This window comes from Glycine soja, chromosome 9, assembly GCF_004193775.1.
Source record: "Glycine soja cultivar W05 chromosome 9, ASM419377v2, whole genome shotgun sequence".
Taxonomy (NCBI): Eukaryota; Viridiplantae; Streptophyta; class Magnoliopsida; order Fabales; family Fabaceae; genus Glycine; species Glycine soja.
The window spans coordinates 40,884,100-40,905,312 of record NC_041010.1 but is presented as its reverse complement, the minus strand read 5'-3'; the positions used below and the strand labels follow the sequence as shown (position 1 = coordinate 40,905,312).

The window sequence follows — 21,213 nt, the reverse complement described above, 5'->3', positions numbered from 1 at the left end:
TTTGGGCCTCGTGTCATGTACCCTAGGCTTAAAAAAGATTAATATATGAAACTTACCGATTATTGTCCAATTCGTATCGATTTTATGAAAGGATAAAATGAGAATTATGTTGATTTGTTGGGTATACCAGCAATTATGCTGGGTGTGCGTAACAACAGCCCTAAGAAAACTCAAATAGGACTTTTTGGGGAATTAATGGGCCTAAACATTTTACCGATGGTCTGCCACTGATATCACAAGTCCACTTTGAGCTAGTTTCAGAAATATATTCCTAAATGAGGTTGAAGCTGAACTTGGAAGCAACCAGTTTGTTATTTACATGATAAATGGAGTATGCCTTTTTTTCCTTTAAGTTTTGCCTGATGGCCCTTCCCCATGTTTGGGTTACCGGCCATTCTAAAGACACCCAAAGGTATGTTTTGATGCAAAAAATATAATGGGTTTACTTATTTAAAAGTACGTTTTTTTAAGGCTTATTTAAAAGTACGTTGAACATGCATATAGAGTGCATAGACTCTTGTCTCTTGGTGTTTAAAAACTTGTATTACTAATGTTACATGAGCTGCATCTATTTGAAGACTTCGTTTTAATTTGTTCCCCCCATATGTATATCCATTTTAGCATTTTACGCATGGATCAGTTTTTATGCAATCCACGTGCGGGTTGTCCACTTTTCTCTTGCCCGTCCGTAGAGGTTAATAAAGAGAATGATCACGTAGTACTGAATTGCTAATTGTACCCAGTTAGTGCTTCAAAGAGTAATTTATACCAGATTCTTTGGTTGAAACATTATGATGCTGATTAGGATCAATGTGATTATTCCTTTTTCTTTGCTTGCCATCTTACCGATGATTTTAATTTTTTGTGTATAGCTTGGTGATAACTGCAAAATTTGAGTTAATTTGATAGTCAATTTTGACTAAAAATGATTGTAATTTCTTTATTTTTATTGTTATTTTTAATGAAATAATAAAAAAATTAATCTTTGTAATTTTTTATTAGCAGAAGTTAAGAGAAAAAAAGATTTCAAGTACTTTAGAAAAAAATTGATACAAAAACGTGAAGAAAAAGTTAAAAATTGAGACAGTTCGTTTAGCGCGCAAGTCACATCCAGCGCATCTCCTCCCTTAGATGTTTAGCGCGAATAAGGCCCACAAAGAAGCACAAAGGTGCACTTAGCACGAAAGCTCGCGCTAAGCGTCAGCGTGAAAAGTAATCTACCTTAGTCTTATAAAAGGAGTAGGAAACAAAAGGAAAAGATACAACCTATACACCCGGACAACACCAACCTCGGAGACTCAGAGCTCTCTAATGAATAGCCTAAGTATTTCTAATAGGTAAAACTCTCTTTCTATGTCCATTATCCCATTTTATTCTTCTATCCATCCATCTTCTTCTATCTACATCAACCCCCTAAAGTGTAAAAGTTTCTCATAGCAATAAGAGGCTAAACCTCCTTAGTTAGGGTCTAGTAGGCTTAAAAAAAGCCACAAGATGTATTATATGCTTAATATTTATGAACGAGACATTTGCGAGATAGATAGATAAGATAGGTTTGTCATTATGAGGCATTAGGAACAAGTATTCTAATAGATGTGTTTAAAAAAAAAATTCACCAAATTGATAAAAAAAATATAAAATAATGCATCTCAGACATGCTAGGTCTCAACATTATCACATTTTGAATTCATCTTTTTTTTATCTTTTACTTTTCCTATTTTATCTTCTACATTTCTTATCTTTTACTTTAATCTCTTATCTCTTTAATTTTTTATCTTATCTCTTAATCTTTTATTTTAAATTTCTTATCATTTCTCTTTTTCTTTCTTTAAATTTTACATTTAAATTTCCTATCTCTTACTTGTAAATTGAATTTGCATCAATCCAAGTATAAACAAAATTTCAAACTCAGACTTTCGAGTATTTTCCTACTTGAAATAATTTAGTGTATTTATCAATAAGTTAATACTTTGATCCTTTTTACCGTGCTTGGTGGTTAAACCACGTTTTTTTTTTATTTATCAACCCCTCAATGAAAGCATTATTGTAGTTTTAAAAGATGCCTCGTGTGTACCTTGCAATTTTGTAAATTGTTACTACATTTCTTTTCGCCATCAAAGTTGCCAAGGTGTTAATTTGCATCGTCAGAGACTCGGCACCCTAGGTTACACAACCAGAAGCATTAATTATTTTCAAAGATGCCCGATATCCCCACATATAAAGCAAAACCCAACATGAATAAAATTGGAGGAAATTATGTGGAGGCTATTTAAAAAAATTCTGAGCGCTATCTAACTAGTATGACATTAAAGGCTAGGGGCCGCTTCTGACATCATGCACATGTTATTTTTTATTTTCATTTTTCACCTTCTATTCTTGGGTTAATGACTTAATTAATACATGTATCCTAAAAAATGGCTAAGTGCATGCAACTCAACTCTTTTTGTGTTAACATGTTTTCTTTTCCTAAACATGTATCATCTAATTTTGTTTGAGCTGAAAATTATTATTATAAGCATAAAATTTCTCTTTTTAAAATATTTAACCTAATTGTATATTTAAAATTTGAATTCAAGACTATTCCTGTATCGATTAATCTACGTACTCCAAAGTATTTTAACATGAATTATAATGACTTGAAATTTCATATACTTATTTATTCAAATGTAATTATGTGAATACAGCTTTCTCTACCTATCCGCCCGAGATGGCAAAAACAAAAATTAACACCGAGCCCGGTATATATGTTTTTTGCTAAAAGGCAAATCTAGAAGGACAGAATATCCTTCGTTGGAATTTAATAAAATTTTATACATATCACTTGTATCTTCTAATTAATAAGTTAAAATAATCTTATACTAGTTAATTATAAATTTTTTAAAAAAGTAATAATTACAGGCAGCAGAGTAATAATTAAATATCAAATAATGATGTACGTAAATTTCCCATGCTTGAATCAACAAATAACTTTTTAAAATCAAATATGTTTCAGTATAAAATTTAGACTTAAATATTGACGTGGGAAAATGAATGTTTGTGCACTTTTTGTAGGGAAGTTGAGGAAAATGTAAATTATGTCTTATTTTCATGTGAACACATAGATGATATTTGAAAAAATTTCTTGAATGGGATGCCATTATCTTCGGCTTTACATCACATAGCTAACATCACTATTGGCAACATGTGTTGGTAAATATGTCGGTGAAGATGAATGCGTGGTGGAGATATCTGTGATGTGCTATAGTTTGGGTTGTCACAATTCAGCAGATTTTATTTCAATATTGGTTGTGGATTAAAGGTTATAAGCAGGAATTCGAAGTGCCTTTTGTACTATGGGCCTCTAATTTTTCCGCATGTATCAGGGGAGGTCAGGCTTAAGAGAGGGGCTAAGGTATTTTGTGTAACTGAATTTGTTGGTGGCAGTAAGCTATTTTACAGTACAAGGTCATTATGTTGTTGGTCTTGTCTTTAACTTTTGGGATAAGTGGGATTTTTTTAGTCTTGATGGTTACTTAATATTTACAATGTTAATGTCAAATATGGTGTAACCCATGTTGGGATGTTGATTTTGTATCCCCTGCACTGCCTTGGTTTCGGATAGGAAGGATGATCCAGAAGGTTGGGTATATCTTATACCTGTTTATATTCTCAATATAATGCTGTTTCTTTTTTCTGATAAAAAAATTAAACATGTTTAAGGTGTTAAATTATTGAATCTTATTATGTATCTCTAATAAATTTTGTTATTATTAACGATCATTTCGATATATTAAAATTTTTGTTTTAAATTAATATTCTCAAAGTGATGTGATATTATTACAATAATATTTTAAAAAAATTAATTCGTAAAGTGAGATATCATTATTTAATTATGATATTAAGGTATAGAAACAAAAATTTTAATATGTCAAAAAACTGAAAATAGAAAAAAAAATGATTATTTTTTCAGAGACCTTGAACATATATTTAATACTAAAATTTACAATTAAAATTATATATAAAATAAAATTCTAATTAGTTAAAAAGTCATCCGTACATAAAAATTAACTTCCTAAAAGTATAATAAGCTAGTGTTACTGAATTAACCGAAATGTAACCTCAAAAAACAAAAAATTAAAGTAGGCAGAGGCAGCGCAGCATTAGCATAACAAAATTGAAGTAAGCCTCACATCACAGATTTCCCAGTAAACAACGAACCCATCATCTCAATCTGCTTCTTCACTCTAATCGAATCGAACCACCCTTCAAATCGCAGATCAAAATCGAAGCTTATACATATACATACACCACGCGTGAATCCAACGGTGATGATGACCGGGAAGCAAGGTTTCTTCTCTCTGCGAGGCTCACTCCTCTTCCTCGCAGTCCTCACACTTTTATCTTTCACCTACCTTTCCCTCAAATACTCCACCCCAACACCCCAGGTACCAAATTTCTCATTTTTCTCCAAACCCCATTTCGAAATTTCTCATTTTTCGCCGTTTTCAAGATTACCCTTTTGCTCTAGGTTACCAACCTCTCGGTCGAGAAACTCAACGACGCGCCGGGAACCGAGAAGGAAGAGGAGGGAGGAGGAGAAGAAGAAGAGGTTCCGGACACGTTCCACTCGCCGCGCGTATTCAAGCTGAACTATGAGGAAATGGAGAAGAAGTTCAAGGTTTATATATACCCAGATGGGGATCCCAACACGTTCTACCAGACGCCGAGGAAGCTCACCGGAAAGTATGCCAGTGAAGGCTATTTCTTCCAGAATATCAGAGACAGTCGCTTCCGCACCGAAAATCCCGATGAGGCACACCTCTTCTTCATTCCCATCTCGTGTCACAAGATGCGTGGCAAGGTATTTTTCCCCCCCTTTCTGCATTCTCGCTTGTTGAGATCTGGGGAGAATGGTAGAATGTTAGATGCATGCATTACTAGTGAGTAGTAAATGTGGATTCTTAGTTTAAAAGGAAATTGTTGGAGATCCTACATTAACCAGTGATATGCACAATAGTGAATATAAGTGAGGGTAACTCTGACGAGCTAGCTAGCTTTTGGGTTGGGTTAAGTCCGACCCAAAATTTTAAGATGGTACCAGAGTCTGTCCTAATAATTGTTTATTGGGTTTATCGGGCCATCTACAAATGTCTAGTCCTTCAAACTCCACGCTCGAGATATTGCAGTCCTCGGTGTGAGGTGTGTGTTGGAATTCCATGTTAACTATTGATATGGCCATAATAGTATAGAAGTGAAGGCAACCCTTTCGGGTTTAGTTAAGCTCAAACCCGAAAGTATAAGATAATGATGAATAAAAAGAAAAGATTGACAACGTTCAATTTGGATTGGATGGTTAAGTGACTGCATCTAGGTGGAATGTGGTCTCATGTTTGTGTGTTATGCAGGGCACGAGTTATGAGAATATGACAATAATTGTGCAAAATTATGTGGAGAGCTTGATATCCAAATATCCTTATTGGAATAGAACCTTGGGTGCTGATCACTTCTTTGTCACTTGTCATGATGTTGGTGTGAGGGCAACAGAAGGACTTGAGTTTCTTGTGAAGAATTCCATTCGAGCGGTGTGCTCCCCCAGCTATGATGTTGGATTCATTCCACATAAAGATGTCGCTCTCCCTCAAGTGCTACAGCCATTTGCTCTTCCTGCTGGTGGGAATGATATAGAAAACAGGTGTGGTTTTTTAAGATATGTGTTGCTCCATATAGTTAGATCATTCAACTGAATTTGTGCAGATTAGGTTTTGGGGATTGGAGTTTGCTTTTCATATGACTTATCAGTTATCATCTTGCTTTTGAAGTGATTGTTAATCCTTTAAAGGTCATTTGTTGAGAGTGATGGAAATTACTTGATATTTCTCAGAAAGTATAAATGCCTTTATCACAAACTCACTCATGACCCACAACACAAGTCTTTAGTTTCTATAATATTCTAAATTGCTCTTCAGTTTCTGCCTTCTGGTAACCTGGTTTAAAATTATCTAAGTTGTCAATCTTAATACCTTCCATGGACTACACACTGTTTGCAAAGAGCTTAAGACATGGAAAGTGTCAGGGATTTTTGTGAGTTATAATCTCAATATTGGAACAAAATGCTTTTCTGGGTTTCAATGTTGCTATCCTATTCAAGAATCTGATTTTTAATACATATTTATTCGTTTCATGTAAAATAGTATGAAAATGTAATACATAATCTGTATTTCAGGCACAGAATTAGTAGGGATACTTAAATATTATATCATAAGATTAATTAATACTGATGATGGTGCAATGATACGTAGTTTGTTCTGTAAGATCAATAGACAATGGTTCTACTTATTGATTCTGAAAATTTGATAATTTTATGCTTTTGCAGGACTACTCTTGGATTCTGGGCTGGTCATCGGAACTCTAAAATCAGAGTTATTCTTGCACGTGTGTGGGAAAATGACACAGAACTTGATATTTCAAACAATAGAATTAGTAGGGCTACTGGGCATCTAGTGTACCAGAAAAGATTTTACAGGAGTAAGTTTTGTATATGTCCTGGTGGATCACAGGTTAATAGTGCTCGGATAGCAGACTCTATCCATTATGGGTGTATTCCTGGTAAGATCATCATTTTTAATGATATTTTTCAGGTTTGATTTTATTTTGCATATTAAGCCTCTTAAAACTGTATACTTATGTCAGTTCAGGTATATGTAAACTGCATACTTATTGCGTGATGGTTTTTGTTGTGTTTCTTGCATGGTATGAAATTGGTAGATTTGCTTTGCATATTTCTTGTATGGCATTAGTTGCTCAGATTCCTTTGTGCTTGTGTTAAAATATGAATTAAACAGTTTCTACTAAGAAACATTTGCAAATCATATCCTTGAATAGACCGATTAACCTTTGGTTGCTTTTATCACTCCTAAGACTAAAATTGCAACTTTATTGTGGGATGATGATTGAGTGTCTGAAGTATGGGGGTTTAATAATCAAATAATTAATAAGCTTCAACTACATATGTATATAGTTCAATTTGAAAAGGGCAGATTTGTTAATTGGAATGAATAATAATAAGTGCAACTTTTTATTGTTTGACTGTTGGAGGGAGTGGAATCTGTATTGTGAAATACATGAGGGAGTGCCTAGGGATCAAATTTAAGACTATCCACCCAAGCTCACCCTCCAATCACCATAGCTAAATGTTGAAGTACTTTATTGGAGATTGATAATAAATGTCAAATTCAGTAGAACCCATGTAAACAGATTACACATATACTCCATCTTAGCTTGTTACGTATGCTCTGGGTCTCAAAAGAAGTGCTTTTATGATATTGTGAATGACATTTGAACTGTAACTTGGTTTGAATAAATTAATGTTCTGATTTTTGAGACAGGATGTATGTAGACAACCTTGAAACTGACCTGAAGTTGTTAATTTTGTTCTGCAGTGATATTGTCAAATTACTATGACCTTCCTTTCAATGATATTCTTGACTGGAACAAATTTGCCGTTGTACTCAAGGAGAGTGATGTTTACCAGCTTAAACAAATCCTCAAAAATATATCAGATGCTGAGTTTGTTACACTTCATAATAATTTGGTAAAGGTATAAATCCTCTCATTACTTTATAATTATATGGAATCTATATATTAGTGAAAGATTTTAGTTTTTTGCCTATATGTTGTGTAGTATGTGAACACGTGTATTGTACCCTTTGCTTATAGTTCAGAAAAACCTTTGAATGCTACAAGTTTCGTTTTTTCTTTCTCTGAAACTTATTGTTCTTATTATTTTATGTTGTTTGAAAAGACATCAGTATGTGAAGTTAGAAAAGAAATTTAGAATGTAACCAAAATAAAGAAAGAAAGAAATTAACAAGATGTTTGGTTAAAGAAAAAAAATCTGATTTTGTTTGTTGATTGTATTAGAAATAATGAAAATAACATTATGCTGCTATTGCTTGCTATGCACATCCTTAAAATCAAGAAACAAAGTAAAGACTAGGAAAGGTAGTATTTTTTTTAGTTGAGTAAAATAAAAATGTTTTCTTAAATTAAGAAGGCCTTGAGATAATGGAGCCCAAATATTTTATCACCAGTGGTTGTTTGGTTGGTAGAATTTTTCGTTGCTAATTGAATTATTTGTTGATATGTAATATGTTGGAGCTCTCATAAAGTTGCTTCATGTTCTATCAGGTTCAGAAACACTTCCAATGGAATTCGCCCTCAATCAGATTTGATGCTTTCCATTTGGTTATGTATGACCTCTGGTTACGCCATCACACGATCAAATACTGATATTTAGACTCACTCTATGAGACCCTTATTTTGTATACAACTTACAGTTTTAGCAACTGAGAGCACTGTAAATATAGCCAATTACAGCTTTTTTATACAGCAGCTGGTTTTTCTATATTCTTGCACCCTGAACGTTTCTGTTAATTTGTTTGTTATTTGTTTGTGGTAAGGTTCTTTGTTAGGTTGAAACTACTACATGACCAAGCTATTGAATTAAGGCAGGTGCAATTGTTAGAATTGTTCAAAATCCAAACTAGAACGTGGGTTGGTTCGGCTTTCAATTATAACACTGATTCATGATATTTAACTGAGCTAGATTGGTTGAATATTTTAGAAAAAAAATGAGTTCATGTGTTGAAAAATTGAGCTTGACGTTAGGCAATCCAATATATATTGATCTATTAATTGAATAATTAACCATAATATTACCCTGGAATAAAGGTCCTCATGTAAGTTTTGCACTCACTAGTCATGCATTATCTTTTTTGTCATCTAACTTTGTGTAAGTTTCTTCAGTTCTTCACTAACTCAACTTGAGAGTTTGTGTGAGAATTGCGGTGATGTCTGATTTCTTTGGTAAAGTACTTTCTTGATCAACAAATTAAGAGTACTTGTCTTACAAGAAAAATCTTTTGATAAGCTTTAAAGGGCTTCTTAAACTCATTTTGTGTATTTTATAAATAAAGGAAATATTATTTATGCAAAAGTTTAAATTACATAAAATATCTAACAAGTATTTAACTCAAGATAATAAAAAACCTTACATGAATTCTAATTAGATACATACTGTTAATGAAATATAAATTTCTTTAAACTTGATATCTTATAAAAAAAATTAAAATATCTAAACGTGAGAAACATGTCAATATCTTAATCCAATTTATAGATTAAAAGATAATCGTAAGAACCTCTACATCACTGCCCCTATTATTTTGCATCATTCTCATTTCTCCCCTCACAAAAGAACTCACATGACACATCTCAAGACATAATACTTAATAATTGTGCTCATTCGAATGGTTTTAACAAGAGCAACGTTTTATCTCCTTTGTAATTGATGGAGAAAGATAATGAAATGTTGAAGTTCGTGACAATTTTGTATAAGTGCTCTTTAATGTACATATTTAAATAGCTTATGTAATTTAAATGTATATGACAACCTGTTTGTTTAAACTTAAAAAAGTGCATTTAAAAAAATTAAGAAAAAGCAATAGAATTTACTTCTTAAAATAATTATAATTATTTTTAGAAAAATAAAATAAAATTAGACAAACACTTCAAAAAAGAAAAAGAAAAAAAGAGAGCCTATTTTTTTAAAAAAAATTTAAAAATTGCTCAAGTTCTCTTGTAATAAGTGCTTATACAATAATCACTTGCTACTGCTATTCATCTAGAAATTATATATTTGATTGTATGTATAAAGATTTAAGTTCATTAACGTATTCAGAAGTTGGTCTGTTAGCCTATTAAAAATGGATTTAGTACTTTTTTTCAGGTTAGCAAACTTAACACAACTTATGAGATATAATCAACTGTTTTGATTGAGTGTGCATGAAATACGAGAGACATTGGGAGGTAGCAATATTTTTCTTTTACGTTTTTTTTATAGAATATATAATTTTACGTTGATCACACCAAAATTAGAGGAAAAACCAATCAAATCTTTATCGTAAAGTGAACTTTTAAATCAAACCAAAGTAGTAAAAAGGTTAGAGCAGGTTTTAATTAAAAAAGAAAAACTTAAAATAGGTTAGACTACTATAGGTTTCACTTTATCTTTGCCTTGGTCTTAGGTAGTTTTAAAACTCTATTTTTTCTACTATAAATATTTATGTTTCATATGGTTTTAAAGAACTCTCACATTTTTTTTCTCTTTTCTATGCTTTTTCATTATGTGAGTTCCTGGTTATTTTTACTAAAAGGCATGTTTTTTCTGTTGCTCCAAATAATTTTTGGGATGAGCCTCTCTTAAATTGCATTACACACGAATAAGTTCTTAAGAACCATGTGAATTCCCATGAACTTGTTTGTTACTGTGCATGTTCGTACATTGTGGTTCATGAATATTGGATGCAGTTGTTACTGGATCTACGGATTGCAAGGGTGGCCTCTTGGAGCTTAACAGTGAATTATTAGGTGTTTGGTACTGTAGTGACTAGTACCCTGTTTCAGCAGCTCAAGCATAGTGTGTCATGTTTTGAAAAGTTAAATCCAAATTCCTGAGTTGAAGATCATGCAACTCATGCAATCTAGCATTCTCACAAGTCAATGCGTCACAATTAAATTCATGACGATAAATCTTTTTGTCTCAACATATTTAAAGATAATAGCGAGTCAAACTTAGTGGCCAAGTAGTGGACTCAATTAATTGCTCGCTTCATAATTTTACGTCACAATAAAATATATAATACTTAAAAGACAAAGACAATGGATTCAATTCATCCACATGGACATTATACATTCATAAAAAAGATATGTACCGTACGTGGATTTATTTTGGATGCTTGTTTAAGATGGATTTGGATCCCCTTTTATTATTGAAACAAAAAAAAAATATGATTTTTGGTTAAAAGGAATATATAATGTTTGTCACACAGAATTTATATATGTAAAAATATGTTTTGGAGTTTCTGTAGGTTCATGACAGGGAGAGAAAAAAAAAAAAAAGAAACCCAACAGCATAATTTCCTCGGTCTAATAAAAATGGATCTGATCCTTCTAAAGTGTAAAATAAGTGATATAAGTTACGACAAAAAATTAATGATAGATTTTTTAAAGGGAAAACATTAATGATTGACATTATACATATGCATAACAATTTTGAATGTATTGAAATATCAATCGTTAGAAATTATTTACTGTCTCTTTTTTTAAGGGAAATTATTTATTGTCTCTTATTCACTTTAAAAGAGCTGAATCCTATAATAAAACTTGACAATGCTCTGGCATCCTTGTGCTCATCACCTAGGTTAAGAAAAATTATTAGATTATCTTAAATTATGATGATGCTCGTTAATTTCCATATCACACATAACTATGATAATTTAAATTCACTTAACATGTTCTCTTCCCTTACATATACATATCATATACACGAAGCAAACACCTTGTGTACCTAGCTTTTTATATTGTTGAAACTCTAACAAATTCTCTTCTCATGTAATAGTACTTCCCCCATTCCACTTTATATGACATTTTATTAAAAAAAATCAAATTAGATGTTGTTTTACAAAATTAATGAAGCATTAAATTTTTTCATGAAATACTGAAAATATTTTTTTTACATCCTCTCAGTAAAAGTAGTAGTTGTTACTAGATAACTAATTAGAGAAATCTATCTATTATTTATTATATTTATATAAAAGAGTCATATGGGCTGATGCTAGATGACATCCTCTTATTCATTCTCTAAAAATTAAAAGCAATCAATGAACATTAATATAATAGGTTTTTGTTAATTAATAAATTTATGTTGATAAATTAATATAATTAATTATTATTCATAATAATAAATTGATTATCATTGGATTTTAATATATAAACTTGTTAGAACAATTGATATTTTACGAATTGATATATATATATATATATATATATATATTGCATCATAACACCAACCCTATAGATTAGAGGGAGTATTTAACTAATCATCAAGAGTGCTCGCAAATAATTACTGTCGTTGCTCGTCCAATACCAATTACCATCCTCGTAATCCCACTGTCATGACTATCCCACCCTAACGTTTCTTATTGGTTGAAAATATGGAATTTAAGTCTTTTACACTAAAAACATTAAATTAAACTCACTCAGTCCCTTGTATCTTCTACAACAATGCTGTGTTTGCAACAGTGACCTTGGCCATTAGATTTACATCTAATAGTTATTAAAAATGAGAGTATAAAAATATTTATTATAAGGTTAAATTATTTATTTTGTAATTAGTTTCGTGATTCGTACCTTTTAGTTTCTATAATTTAAAAATAGTATTTTAATTATTATAGTTTACATTTTAATTTTTTTTAGTCCCTATAATTTAAAAACGATATTTTTAGTTCTTATAGTTTATATTTTAATTTTTTTATCCTTATAATTTAAAAGTAATATTTTTAGTCCTTATAATTTGTATTTTAATTGTCTTTTAGTTTTTACTACAAAAAATATATATATAAATAATTAGTTACAAATTAGTTATAAATTATCAATTTTTTTATTATAAATTATTTTACCATAAATTAATTACTTGTTAATATTTTTGTAATTAATTATAATTAATAATATTACTCATATTTTGATAGTAAAGATCAACAAAAAATTAAAATATAAAATATAAAAATTAAAAAGATTGTATTTTTAAACTATAGAGACTAAAAAGAAATTAAAATACAAATTATAAAGATTAAGAAACCATTTTAGGGAATTGAAATGTAAATTAAATGAAAAAAAAATCACTTTAAAACTATAAAGACTAAATGATGAAATTATAGAAATCAAATGAGTAATTAAACTTATTATAATTTTATAATTGATTATAAAGGTTGAGATATTAATGTAGAGAGAGGCTGCAAGACTGTAGAGTGTAGAGAATCCAAATGCAAATTAAACTCTAAATTAAAACAAAAGCAAAAAGAGAAGAGAAGGGTCAGCTCTTGGTTTAAATATGCACGAATTCGAACCACGTTATATATAATCATACAGAGATACTCTTACATTGCTCTAGTTCTTTTTGTCTTGCCTCCTCTGTGTATTCATTCCTTCTCTCTCACTCATGGCTCTCTCCGCCACCTTCGTTAAGACAAACCGTTCTATACTACCATTTCACCAAAATTCAAGTCCAAACCATGGTCGCATAAAACAGGTCGGTGAATCACACTTTAACATGTTTTTTCCTTACAAAGAATGATCCTGAGATGAAGCAGTGTCACAGGAGACTTTAGAACCCATTTATGCTCTAACAATTTAAATAAGATATTTAGACACCATTTCTGTGTGTGTGTGTATGTGTGTTCATTACCCTTGATATGTTCATGGGTTGCTTTCGTAACGGATCATTATTCTTGTTTTTTCTTACCAAAGACCATACATACAGTGATGACAATTATGTGTGATTGCATATATGTCAGTTGTGTGTGAGGGCTTCAGCAAGTAGCTTGGATGACGACGAGGACAGAACAGTTGTAAGGAAAGAGAAAGATGGGTGGAAGATCAAATTCTCAAGCCAGAAACCAGCAACTCCCTTGCTGGATACAATCAATTATCCTGCACATATGAAGAATCTATCCTTACAGGTGAACCATTTTAAAAGTGATAATTATTTTTTAGTCTTGAAGTCATGTTGCTGGTCCATGGCCTGCACAGCAGTTATTTTTCTAAGTTTCTGCCGTTTTGGTATTTAAGATTAGGAAAAAGTTCAATGGACATCCCCAAACCCCGTGCAACACCTAGAAAGAGAGAGAAAAATATATACAAGTATGATAGGGTTATGATGTGATAGGAAGAAAGAGATAGAGAGAAATTAGAGGTGTTGGTCGGGTGTTTAAGATAATAAGATTTTTGTGTATCATTACTCGATAGATTATCCATGTATTTGTCAGGATCTTGAACAACTCGCTGCAGAGCTAAGGGCAGACGTTGTACATAGTGTATCAAACACTGGGGGGCATCTTAGCTCAAGCTTGGGAGTAGTGGAATTAACAGTAGCTTTGCATCATGTTTTCAACACACCTGAGGACAAGATTATATGGGATGTAGGGCACCAGGTCAGTCTTTGCTTCTCTTCTTTGTTCTTGTTTTTGAGCAGATATCAAATAGAATAGAAAAAAAAAGAATTTAAATTTTATTCATGTAGAGAAATTTGGTCTTGTAGGGAAATTCCTGCTTCCTTTTTAAAATTGAAAAATGTTTATCATTTCGAATTTGTATATGCATGAAAACCTCCAACAGTCTTGAATTGGAGTCTTGAGTATTCAACTACACTAAGTATTCAAAGAGAGTTTTATCATCCAATATTATCCTACTTAGCTCAAGCACAATTGTCTTTTGTGAAAAATATTTGTGTTTTTTACAGGAAAAAAAAATGCACATAAGCCGTTATAACCCCAATTACCTTTGATTTCTGTCAAAGACTATTTTGTTTTCTGATATTCAACCAATAGTGTGTAGACTGTAGACATATGATTTCATATTATGTTCGTGGGAAAGGTTTTCGTAAAATATAGAATTACAGTTTCATTTTTCTTTTCCTCAGAATTGCAATGTTTTGTTTTGTATAAGAGTGTCTGAGTAACAATCAAATTGCAGGCATACCCACACAAGATTCTCACAGGTAGAAGGTCCAGGATGCACACCATTAGGAAAACCTCGGGACTAGCTGGTTTTCCAAAAAGAGAAGAGAGCGTATATGATGTTTTTGGGACAGGGCATAGTTCTACAAGTATATCTGCCGGTCTTGGTAAGATTATCTTAAACATCAATACATTTTTTTATAACAAATGTTAACATCCATGTATTTCAAAACTCTGGACAACAATTCTCAATGTTGTCAATTTTTTGCTACAAAAAAAAATTGGTAGGCATGGCAGTTGCAAGGGATCTATTGGGAAAGAAAAACAGCATTGTCTCGGTGATTGGAGATGGAGCAATGACTGCTGGCCAGGCTTATGAGGCCATGAATAATGCAGGGTTCCTTGACTCTAACATGATAATTATACTTAATGACAACAAGCAAGTTTCTTTGCCTACTGCTACTATTGATGGTCCTGCAACTCCAGTTGGAGCCCTCAGTAGTGCCTTAAGCAAAATTCAAGCAAGCACCAAATTCCGCAAACTTAGAGAAGCTGCGAAAGTAAATTTCTCAAACTTAAGAAACTAAACTTCATGGTTTCAGTTCTTGTGTCAAATTTCAATATACCGTGGCATCTGACTACAATTTTCTTTGCTAAAGGGCATCACAAAGCAGATAGGAGGAACAACACACCAACTTGCAGCAAAGGTAGATGAGTATGCAAGAGGTATGATCAGTGGTTCTGGTTCTACACTTTTTGAGGAGCTCGGCTTATACTACATAGGCCCTGTGGATGGTCACAACATTGAAGATCTTGTCACCATTTTGGAAAAGGTGAAAGAAATGCCTGCCCCAGGTCCAACATTGATTCATGTTGTGACAGAAAAAGGGAAGGGATACCCCCCAGCAGAAGTAGCTGCTGATAAAATGCATGGTGAGTATAGAACTTTATTTGTTTTGTCTTAACGGAATTATGAGAAGCATGACTCATACTCTCACACTTTCAGGTGTGGTTAAGTTTGTACCAACATCAGGTCATCAATTGAAACCAAAATCATCCACACTTACATACACTCAGTACTTTGCCGAGTCATTGATAAAAGAAGCAGAAATAGACAATAAGATAGTAGCCATTCACGCAGCAATGGGTGGCGGGACAGGTCTAAATTATTTCCATAAAAGGTTTCCAGACCGCTGCTTTGATGTGGGGATAGCTGAACAACACGCAGTTACATTTGCAGCTGGTTTAGCAGCAGAAGGTCTCAAGCCATTTTGTGCCATTTATTCATCATTTCTGCAACGTGGATATGATCAGGTGAGACAATAACAGTAGGCAAAAAATAGCAGATTCTGTTTTTCTTTTTTTTATTGTATGTCAGTTTGACTGCCACAAAACATCTTACATTTGTGATTTATATTGGGTATGAAGGTGGTCCATGATGTAGATCTTCAGAAACTACCAGTACGATTTGCTATGGATAGAGCTGGTTTGGTTGGAGCAGATGGACCAACGCATTGTGGGGCATTTGATATCACATACATGGCCTGCTTGCCCAATATGGTGGTCATGGCTCCATCAGATGAAGCTGAGCTGATGCACATGGTTGCAACAGCAGCAGCCATAGATGACAGACCAAGCTGCTTTAGATTTCCAAGAGGCAACGGAATTGGAGCCAGTTTGCCCCTCAATAACAAAGGAACTCCACTTGAGGTTAGCAAAAGTAGCAGATGCTTTCCATACCTATGAAGCTCAGACACCTCTCTTGTTCGAAGTGTTGCCGTGTCGGACACATTTCCGACACCGACACATCTGGACACTTGTTCCACATTTCTTATTAAGTGTTTGATTCAAAAATTACTTTTTTGTTTGCTTGAAGACTTAATCCGTCACTTTTACACACTAATACACTTAAAAAAAACATAAAAGGTTGGTTTAAAAAGATGAATATACCATCAATTTATATATTTTGTTATGTTACTCATATTTCATTTAATTAGAATCTCTCTATTTGGGTGTGTATGCGGTGTCTCTGTGTTCTATATTTTAGACATTAGTTGTGTCGAAGTATCCATGTATGTGTGTCCAGTGTCCGTGTTAGAGCACATGCTTCATAGTTCCATAGAGAATGCTGAACAGATAGGTAATCAAATGGAAATTTTTTATTATGTAGATAGGAAAGGGCAGAATTCTGAGACAAGGGAGCAGAGTTGCTATTTTAGGATACGGTTCTGTAGTTCAGCAATGCTTGCAAGCAGCACAAATGCTCAAACCACTAGACATTTCTGTGACAGTTGCTGATGCTAGGTTTTGCAAACCTTTGGATACTGATCTCATAAAGCTATTAGGTAAGGAGCACGAGTTTCTCCTTACAGTGGAAGAGGGTTCTATTGGAGGTTTTGGTTCACATGTTTCACATTTCCTAAGTATAGTTGGCCTCCTGGATGGACCACTGAAGGTATGCCTTCCTTTATGTAGAGAGGTCACTCGTTCCATGATTTTATTTCAACTTATTTGTCCTACAACATGCTCCATTTTTCTAGTTCTAATTCTCGTTTGAGCATTTCCTGTAGTGGAGACCTATGATGCTTCCCGATAGATACATTGAACATGGATCACCACAAGATCAGACAGAAGAAGCAGGACTTTCATCAAAGAACATTGCCGCAACAGTCTTGTCTCTTCTGGAAAGGCCAAAAGAAGCTCTATTGTTCAAGTAAGAACACAAACGGATAAGAATTTTTACCAGGGACCTGAAAGACAAATCATATTCTTAGAAGAGTCCATATAGGTTTTGTGGTTAAGTAAAAGTTGCTAATAGATACCCTTGTGAAATTATGCAACAGAAATAAGAGATGCCGATATTAACCGAGTACTGCAACAGAAATCATGCAAATGGAAAAATTAAAGACTCAAATTTGCTGGTCAACTTTTCAATAATTGAACCCAGTCACAAACCTCTTTGAAAGTGGCGAATTCAGAAAAAAAAAAAATTAGTAGGGAGAAAAAAAAATATGTTTTCATTACAACTGTCCTCCTAGATTATTTTAAGCATGCTAAGAAATAATAATAATAAATAGATGAAAAAAATGTCAATTTTACAAATTAATCTTATCATCGTTAATTCTTTTTTATTTTTTTGCCCATCATTAATATTAGAAGGAATATAATTGAAAGAAGATAAATATTATATTAAAAAGTTAAAATGACAATTATTGAGATTTATTTTTTCTTTTTACATGACAATTATTATGAGACAAATGATTTAAAATTTTATAGAAGAAAAATATTACAACTTTTACAAAATACATAATGTCAAGGTCAGAAAATATAAAATACCTTTTAAAATGATTGGTGTATACAAATTTTCATATAATAAAAATGTTTTATAATTTTTTAATTATCAATACTATAAAAATTAAAAGGGTAAAATGGTCAAATTAATATCAAAATTTATCTCTTAATTATAACTTTATTTCATTCTATTCTTAAAAAGATTGTGTTATTGGGGCAATCTTTTTTTGGGGGGAATAAAACTTATTAAATACTCCCTCTATTCTTTTTTATATAAAAAAATGAATTTCACACTTGTTAAGAAAGTTAGTTTACTTTATTAAATTGTGTCATTTTCAATTTAAAAATAAACATTTTTCATAAATTATCTTTTATTGAGACTTGATATTAAACACAAACTCTTCATTAAATGAAAGGTATTTTGAACATAATCTCATTAAATAAAATCAAAGTGCTTAAGAGTCCATTCCCATTGTTACCGATTCACTGTTTGCATAACTTGAATACAGAAAACATTACATGTCTGGAAGATTGTCATGTAAAACAAATACAGGTTACCTAGAAATTAATACAGTATCAAAGTATAATATATCATACAGTGTTCATGTTGACATGGCAGATTTATAGACACAGTATTATTATCCCTTGTACTTATGATCATAAGTAATTAATTATGTACAAATTCTAATCATAAGTAATTATGATCATAAGAAATAAAAAGAAAATGAGAAAAAAACAGATATTGAAAGTAATTATGTACAGATTCTGATCATAAGTATCCTTATCCCTTGTACTTTTGTTTGTTTCTACTTCGAAATCAAATGAAGGAATCAAAGCAAAACTAAGTTATATACCACATTTAAGCATTTATCAAACAGAGATAAGACTTAGGAATATTAAACCCAGATCTTCCTTGGTTAAAATTTTGATATTTACATCTTCATGGAGGCATGGAAGTATGCACAGATCTGTGTTGGGGACAGTATAAATAATGAGTGTTAAATTTATGACTTGACAAGAAATGGGCCACATGAATAATCATGCATGATTATACCTTCACATGCTAGGTATGACCTGTGAGGAAAGTGAGCATCTAGAAGGCTAGGCATAGCATATAACAAATATGATTCACCAGTAATCTTTACAGGAACATAGACCTCCTTTAAAATGATGGAATCTCTTTGAATCTCTAGCAATAATATCTCTCCCAGTAAGTAAAGAAACAAATTTTATCCAACTGTGGCAGTCACCACAAACTCTAAGATTCTTAAAAATCCTGATAGTAGTAGTCCTACCAATAGTCTTCCATAAAGCATAAGCTATAGCTAATTTTTCACTGTGATAATATAAAGAACTTATTTTCTTCTCTTCATCCAAATCCTGCAACACAAATCTGGTATTAGGATTATAACCCAGAGTTTTAACCTTCTTCATTAATCCATGCAACATTTCAAAAATTTCAAGAGACCTTGGGTGAGACAAATCTCCTGCCATAAAAGTATGCACCTCTCTATCAACATCAACCCAACTCATTGCAGGACTTTTCTTCAATTTCAGATCTCTTATTGTGCTTTTCATCTCAATCACCTGGTTCCATTTCCCAGCAGAAGCATAAAGATTTGTTAAGAGGATATGTGTTCCCCCATCACCAGGAGCAAGCTCGAGGATTTTACTCATAACTTTCTCTGCCATTTCTACCTCTCCATGAATCTTACATGAGTTCAGCAGTGTCCTCCACAGTACCACATCCGGATTTCTCACTTCCTCTATCAACATTGCAGCCTCTTCAAGTCTCCTTGATCGTCCTAGCAAATCAATCATACAAGTAAAATGGTCTATTGTCAATTCAATATTGTGATTATTCCTAATGGAGGCAAATATTTGACAGCCTTCTTCAACTAACCCTGCATTGTTGCATGCCAAGAGAATACTGATAAATGTCACACCATTTGGCACAAGTCCCATATTTTTCAGTCTTTCGAACAGCTCAAGTGCTTCATGCCCAAAACCATTTTGGGCATAAGCATAGATCATTGAATTGATGGCTACTACATCTAACTCAGTTAGCACATCAAAAACAGATCTCGCCTTATCCATATTTCCACATTTTCCATACAAATTAATCAGTGCTGCACCAGCATACTTATTTCCATCCAATCCTAGTTTCATGGTTATGGCATGGATCTGTTCCCCTACTTCAAGCATTGCAAGGCTTGAGCATGCTTGAAGAATACTGGACAATGTGAAAGGATTTGGACTTATTGAACAACGAATCATTTCCCTGAATATTGACACAGCAACCTCCTCTCTGCCATTTTGCACAAGACCCACTACAAAAGATGTCCAGGTCACCTGATTTGCATAATCAAGCTGATTAAACACTTTTATAGAATCCTCGATCATGTTGCATCTTGAATACATGGTAAGGAGTGAAGTCTGTGAAGCAACAACAGATTCCAGACCAGACTTAACTACAAGACCATGAATCAACTGGCCATTAACTAAATCCCCTAGATTGCCACAATTTATCAGGATGCAAGCAAGGGTATACTCATTAGGCTTAACACCCCTATTGACCATGTCCTCAAAAATCTTTAAAGCTTCCCCATCAAGACCATGCTGAGCATAACCCACAATCAATGCAGTGAACAAGACAACATCTTTCTCCAAAACACGGCGAAACACCAAATGGGCATCCCTCATTTTATCAAACTTGGCATACATATCAACAAGGGCACTAGCAACAAACCCATCCAGGACCTCCAAACCCAAAACCACCGCCAACCCATGAGCCCTCTGGCCATGGCGTATGAGACCCAACTGCGAAAAAGCCTTAGAGATGGCAGAGAAGGTGTAAGCATCAGGTAAAACACCCTCCATAAGCATGTTGCCATAAAACTCAACGGCTTCTTTGCTCTTCCCGTGACTGATATGAGAAGAGATCATCGAATTCCAAGTAACTATGTGTCTGCTGGGCAATTCGTCGAACAGCTTGCGTGCCTCCGCAAGGCTGCCGCATTTGATGTAGCCATCAATGAGCTTGTGGCCTAAAAATGAGTAAGAGAAACCAGATTTGATGACGTTAGTGTGAACTGCTCTGAGGGTAGTTAACGATTTTGTGTGTGCGGATTGAGCAATCAGAGAAGAATAGAAATTCATATTTCCATGCTGGAATTGTTTTATTTTCTCCTTCTTTCTTAAAAATAAAATGAAGAAAAAAGGAACAAGTTAGCTCGAGGTTTACAGTTCATGTGAAGTTGTTGACCATGAATCTATAATCATCTATCATTTCACAAAACTATTCCTATGTCAATGGCATGTTTCAGTGTAAGGATATATCATCTTGCTTCTATATCTTTAAATTTAGGCTTCA

General features: G+C 32.9%; 3 protein-coding genes across 4 annotated transcripts; 2 read left to right on the top strand and 1 right to left on the bottom strand.

Moving 5' to 3' along the window:
* Positions 1-4,087: 4,087 nt before the first annotated feature.
* On the top strand, positions 4,088-8,549 carry LOC114425066 (probable glycosyltransferase At5g03795). Its single transcript, XM_028391815.1, has 6 exons — positions 4,088-4,424; positions 4,508-4,840; positions 5,385-5,671; positions 6,353-6,585; positions 7,419-7,576; positions 8,167-8,549. The coding sequence occupies exons 1-6, from the start codon at positions 4,308-4,310 to the stop codon at positions 8,266-8,268; spliced, it is 1,230 nt and encodes a 409-aa protein (XP_028247616.1). The 5' UTR covers positions 4,088-4,307; the 3' UTR covers positions 8,269-8,549.
* Positions 8,550-12,941: 4,392 nt separating this feature from the next.
* LOC114366944 (probable 1-deoxy-D-xylulose-5-phosphate synthase 2, chloroplastic) lies at positions 12,942-17,523 on the top strand. The gene is made up of 10 exons (XM_028323986.1): positions 12,942-13,123; positions 13,389-13,553; positions 13,860-14,024; positions 14,566-14,716; positions 14,838-15,109; positions 15,209-15,482; positions 15,556-15,863; positions 15,978-16,259; positions 16,720-17,004; positions 17,120-17,523. Exons 1-10 carry the CDS (start codon positions 13,034-13,036, stop codon positions 17,264-17,266), a joined length of 2,139 nt encoding a protein of 712 aa, XP_028179787.1. The 5' UTR covers positions 12,942-13,033; the 3' UTR covers positions 17,267-17,523.
* Positions 17,524-18,930: 1,407 nt separating this feature from the next.
* On the bottom strand, positions 18,931-21,213 carry LOC114366945 (pentatricopeptide repeat-containing protein At5g65570). Of its 2 annotated transcripts, XM_028323988.1 has the most exons (2): positions 19,309-21,213; positions 19,069-19,220 (listed from the first exon to the last, which is right to left on the bottom strand). In XM_028323988.1, exons 1-2 carry the CDS (start codon positions 20,997-20,999, stop codon positions 19,196-19,198), a joined length of 1,716 nt encoding a protein of 571 aa, XP_028179789.1. In that variant the 5' UTR covers positions 21,000-21,213; the 3' UTR covers positions 19,069-19,195. The 2 variants fall into 2 exon arrangements, with proteins under 2 accessions (XP_028179788.1, XP_028179789.1); XM_028323987.1 differs by having other exon boundaries at positions 18,931-21,213.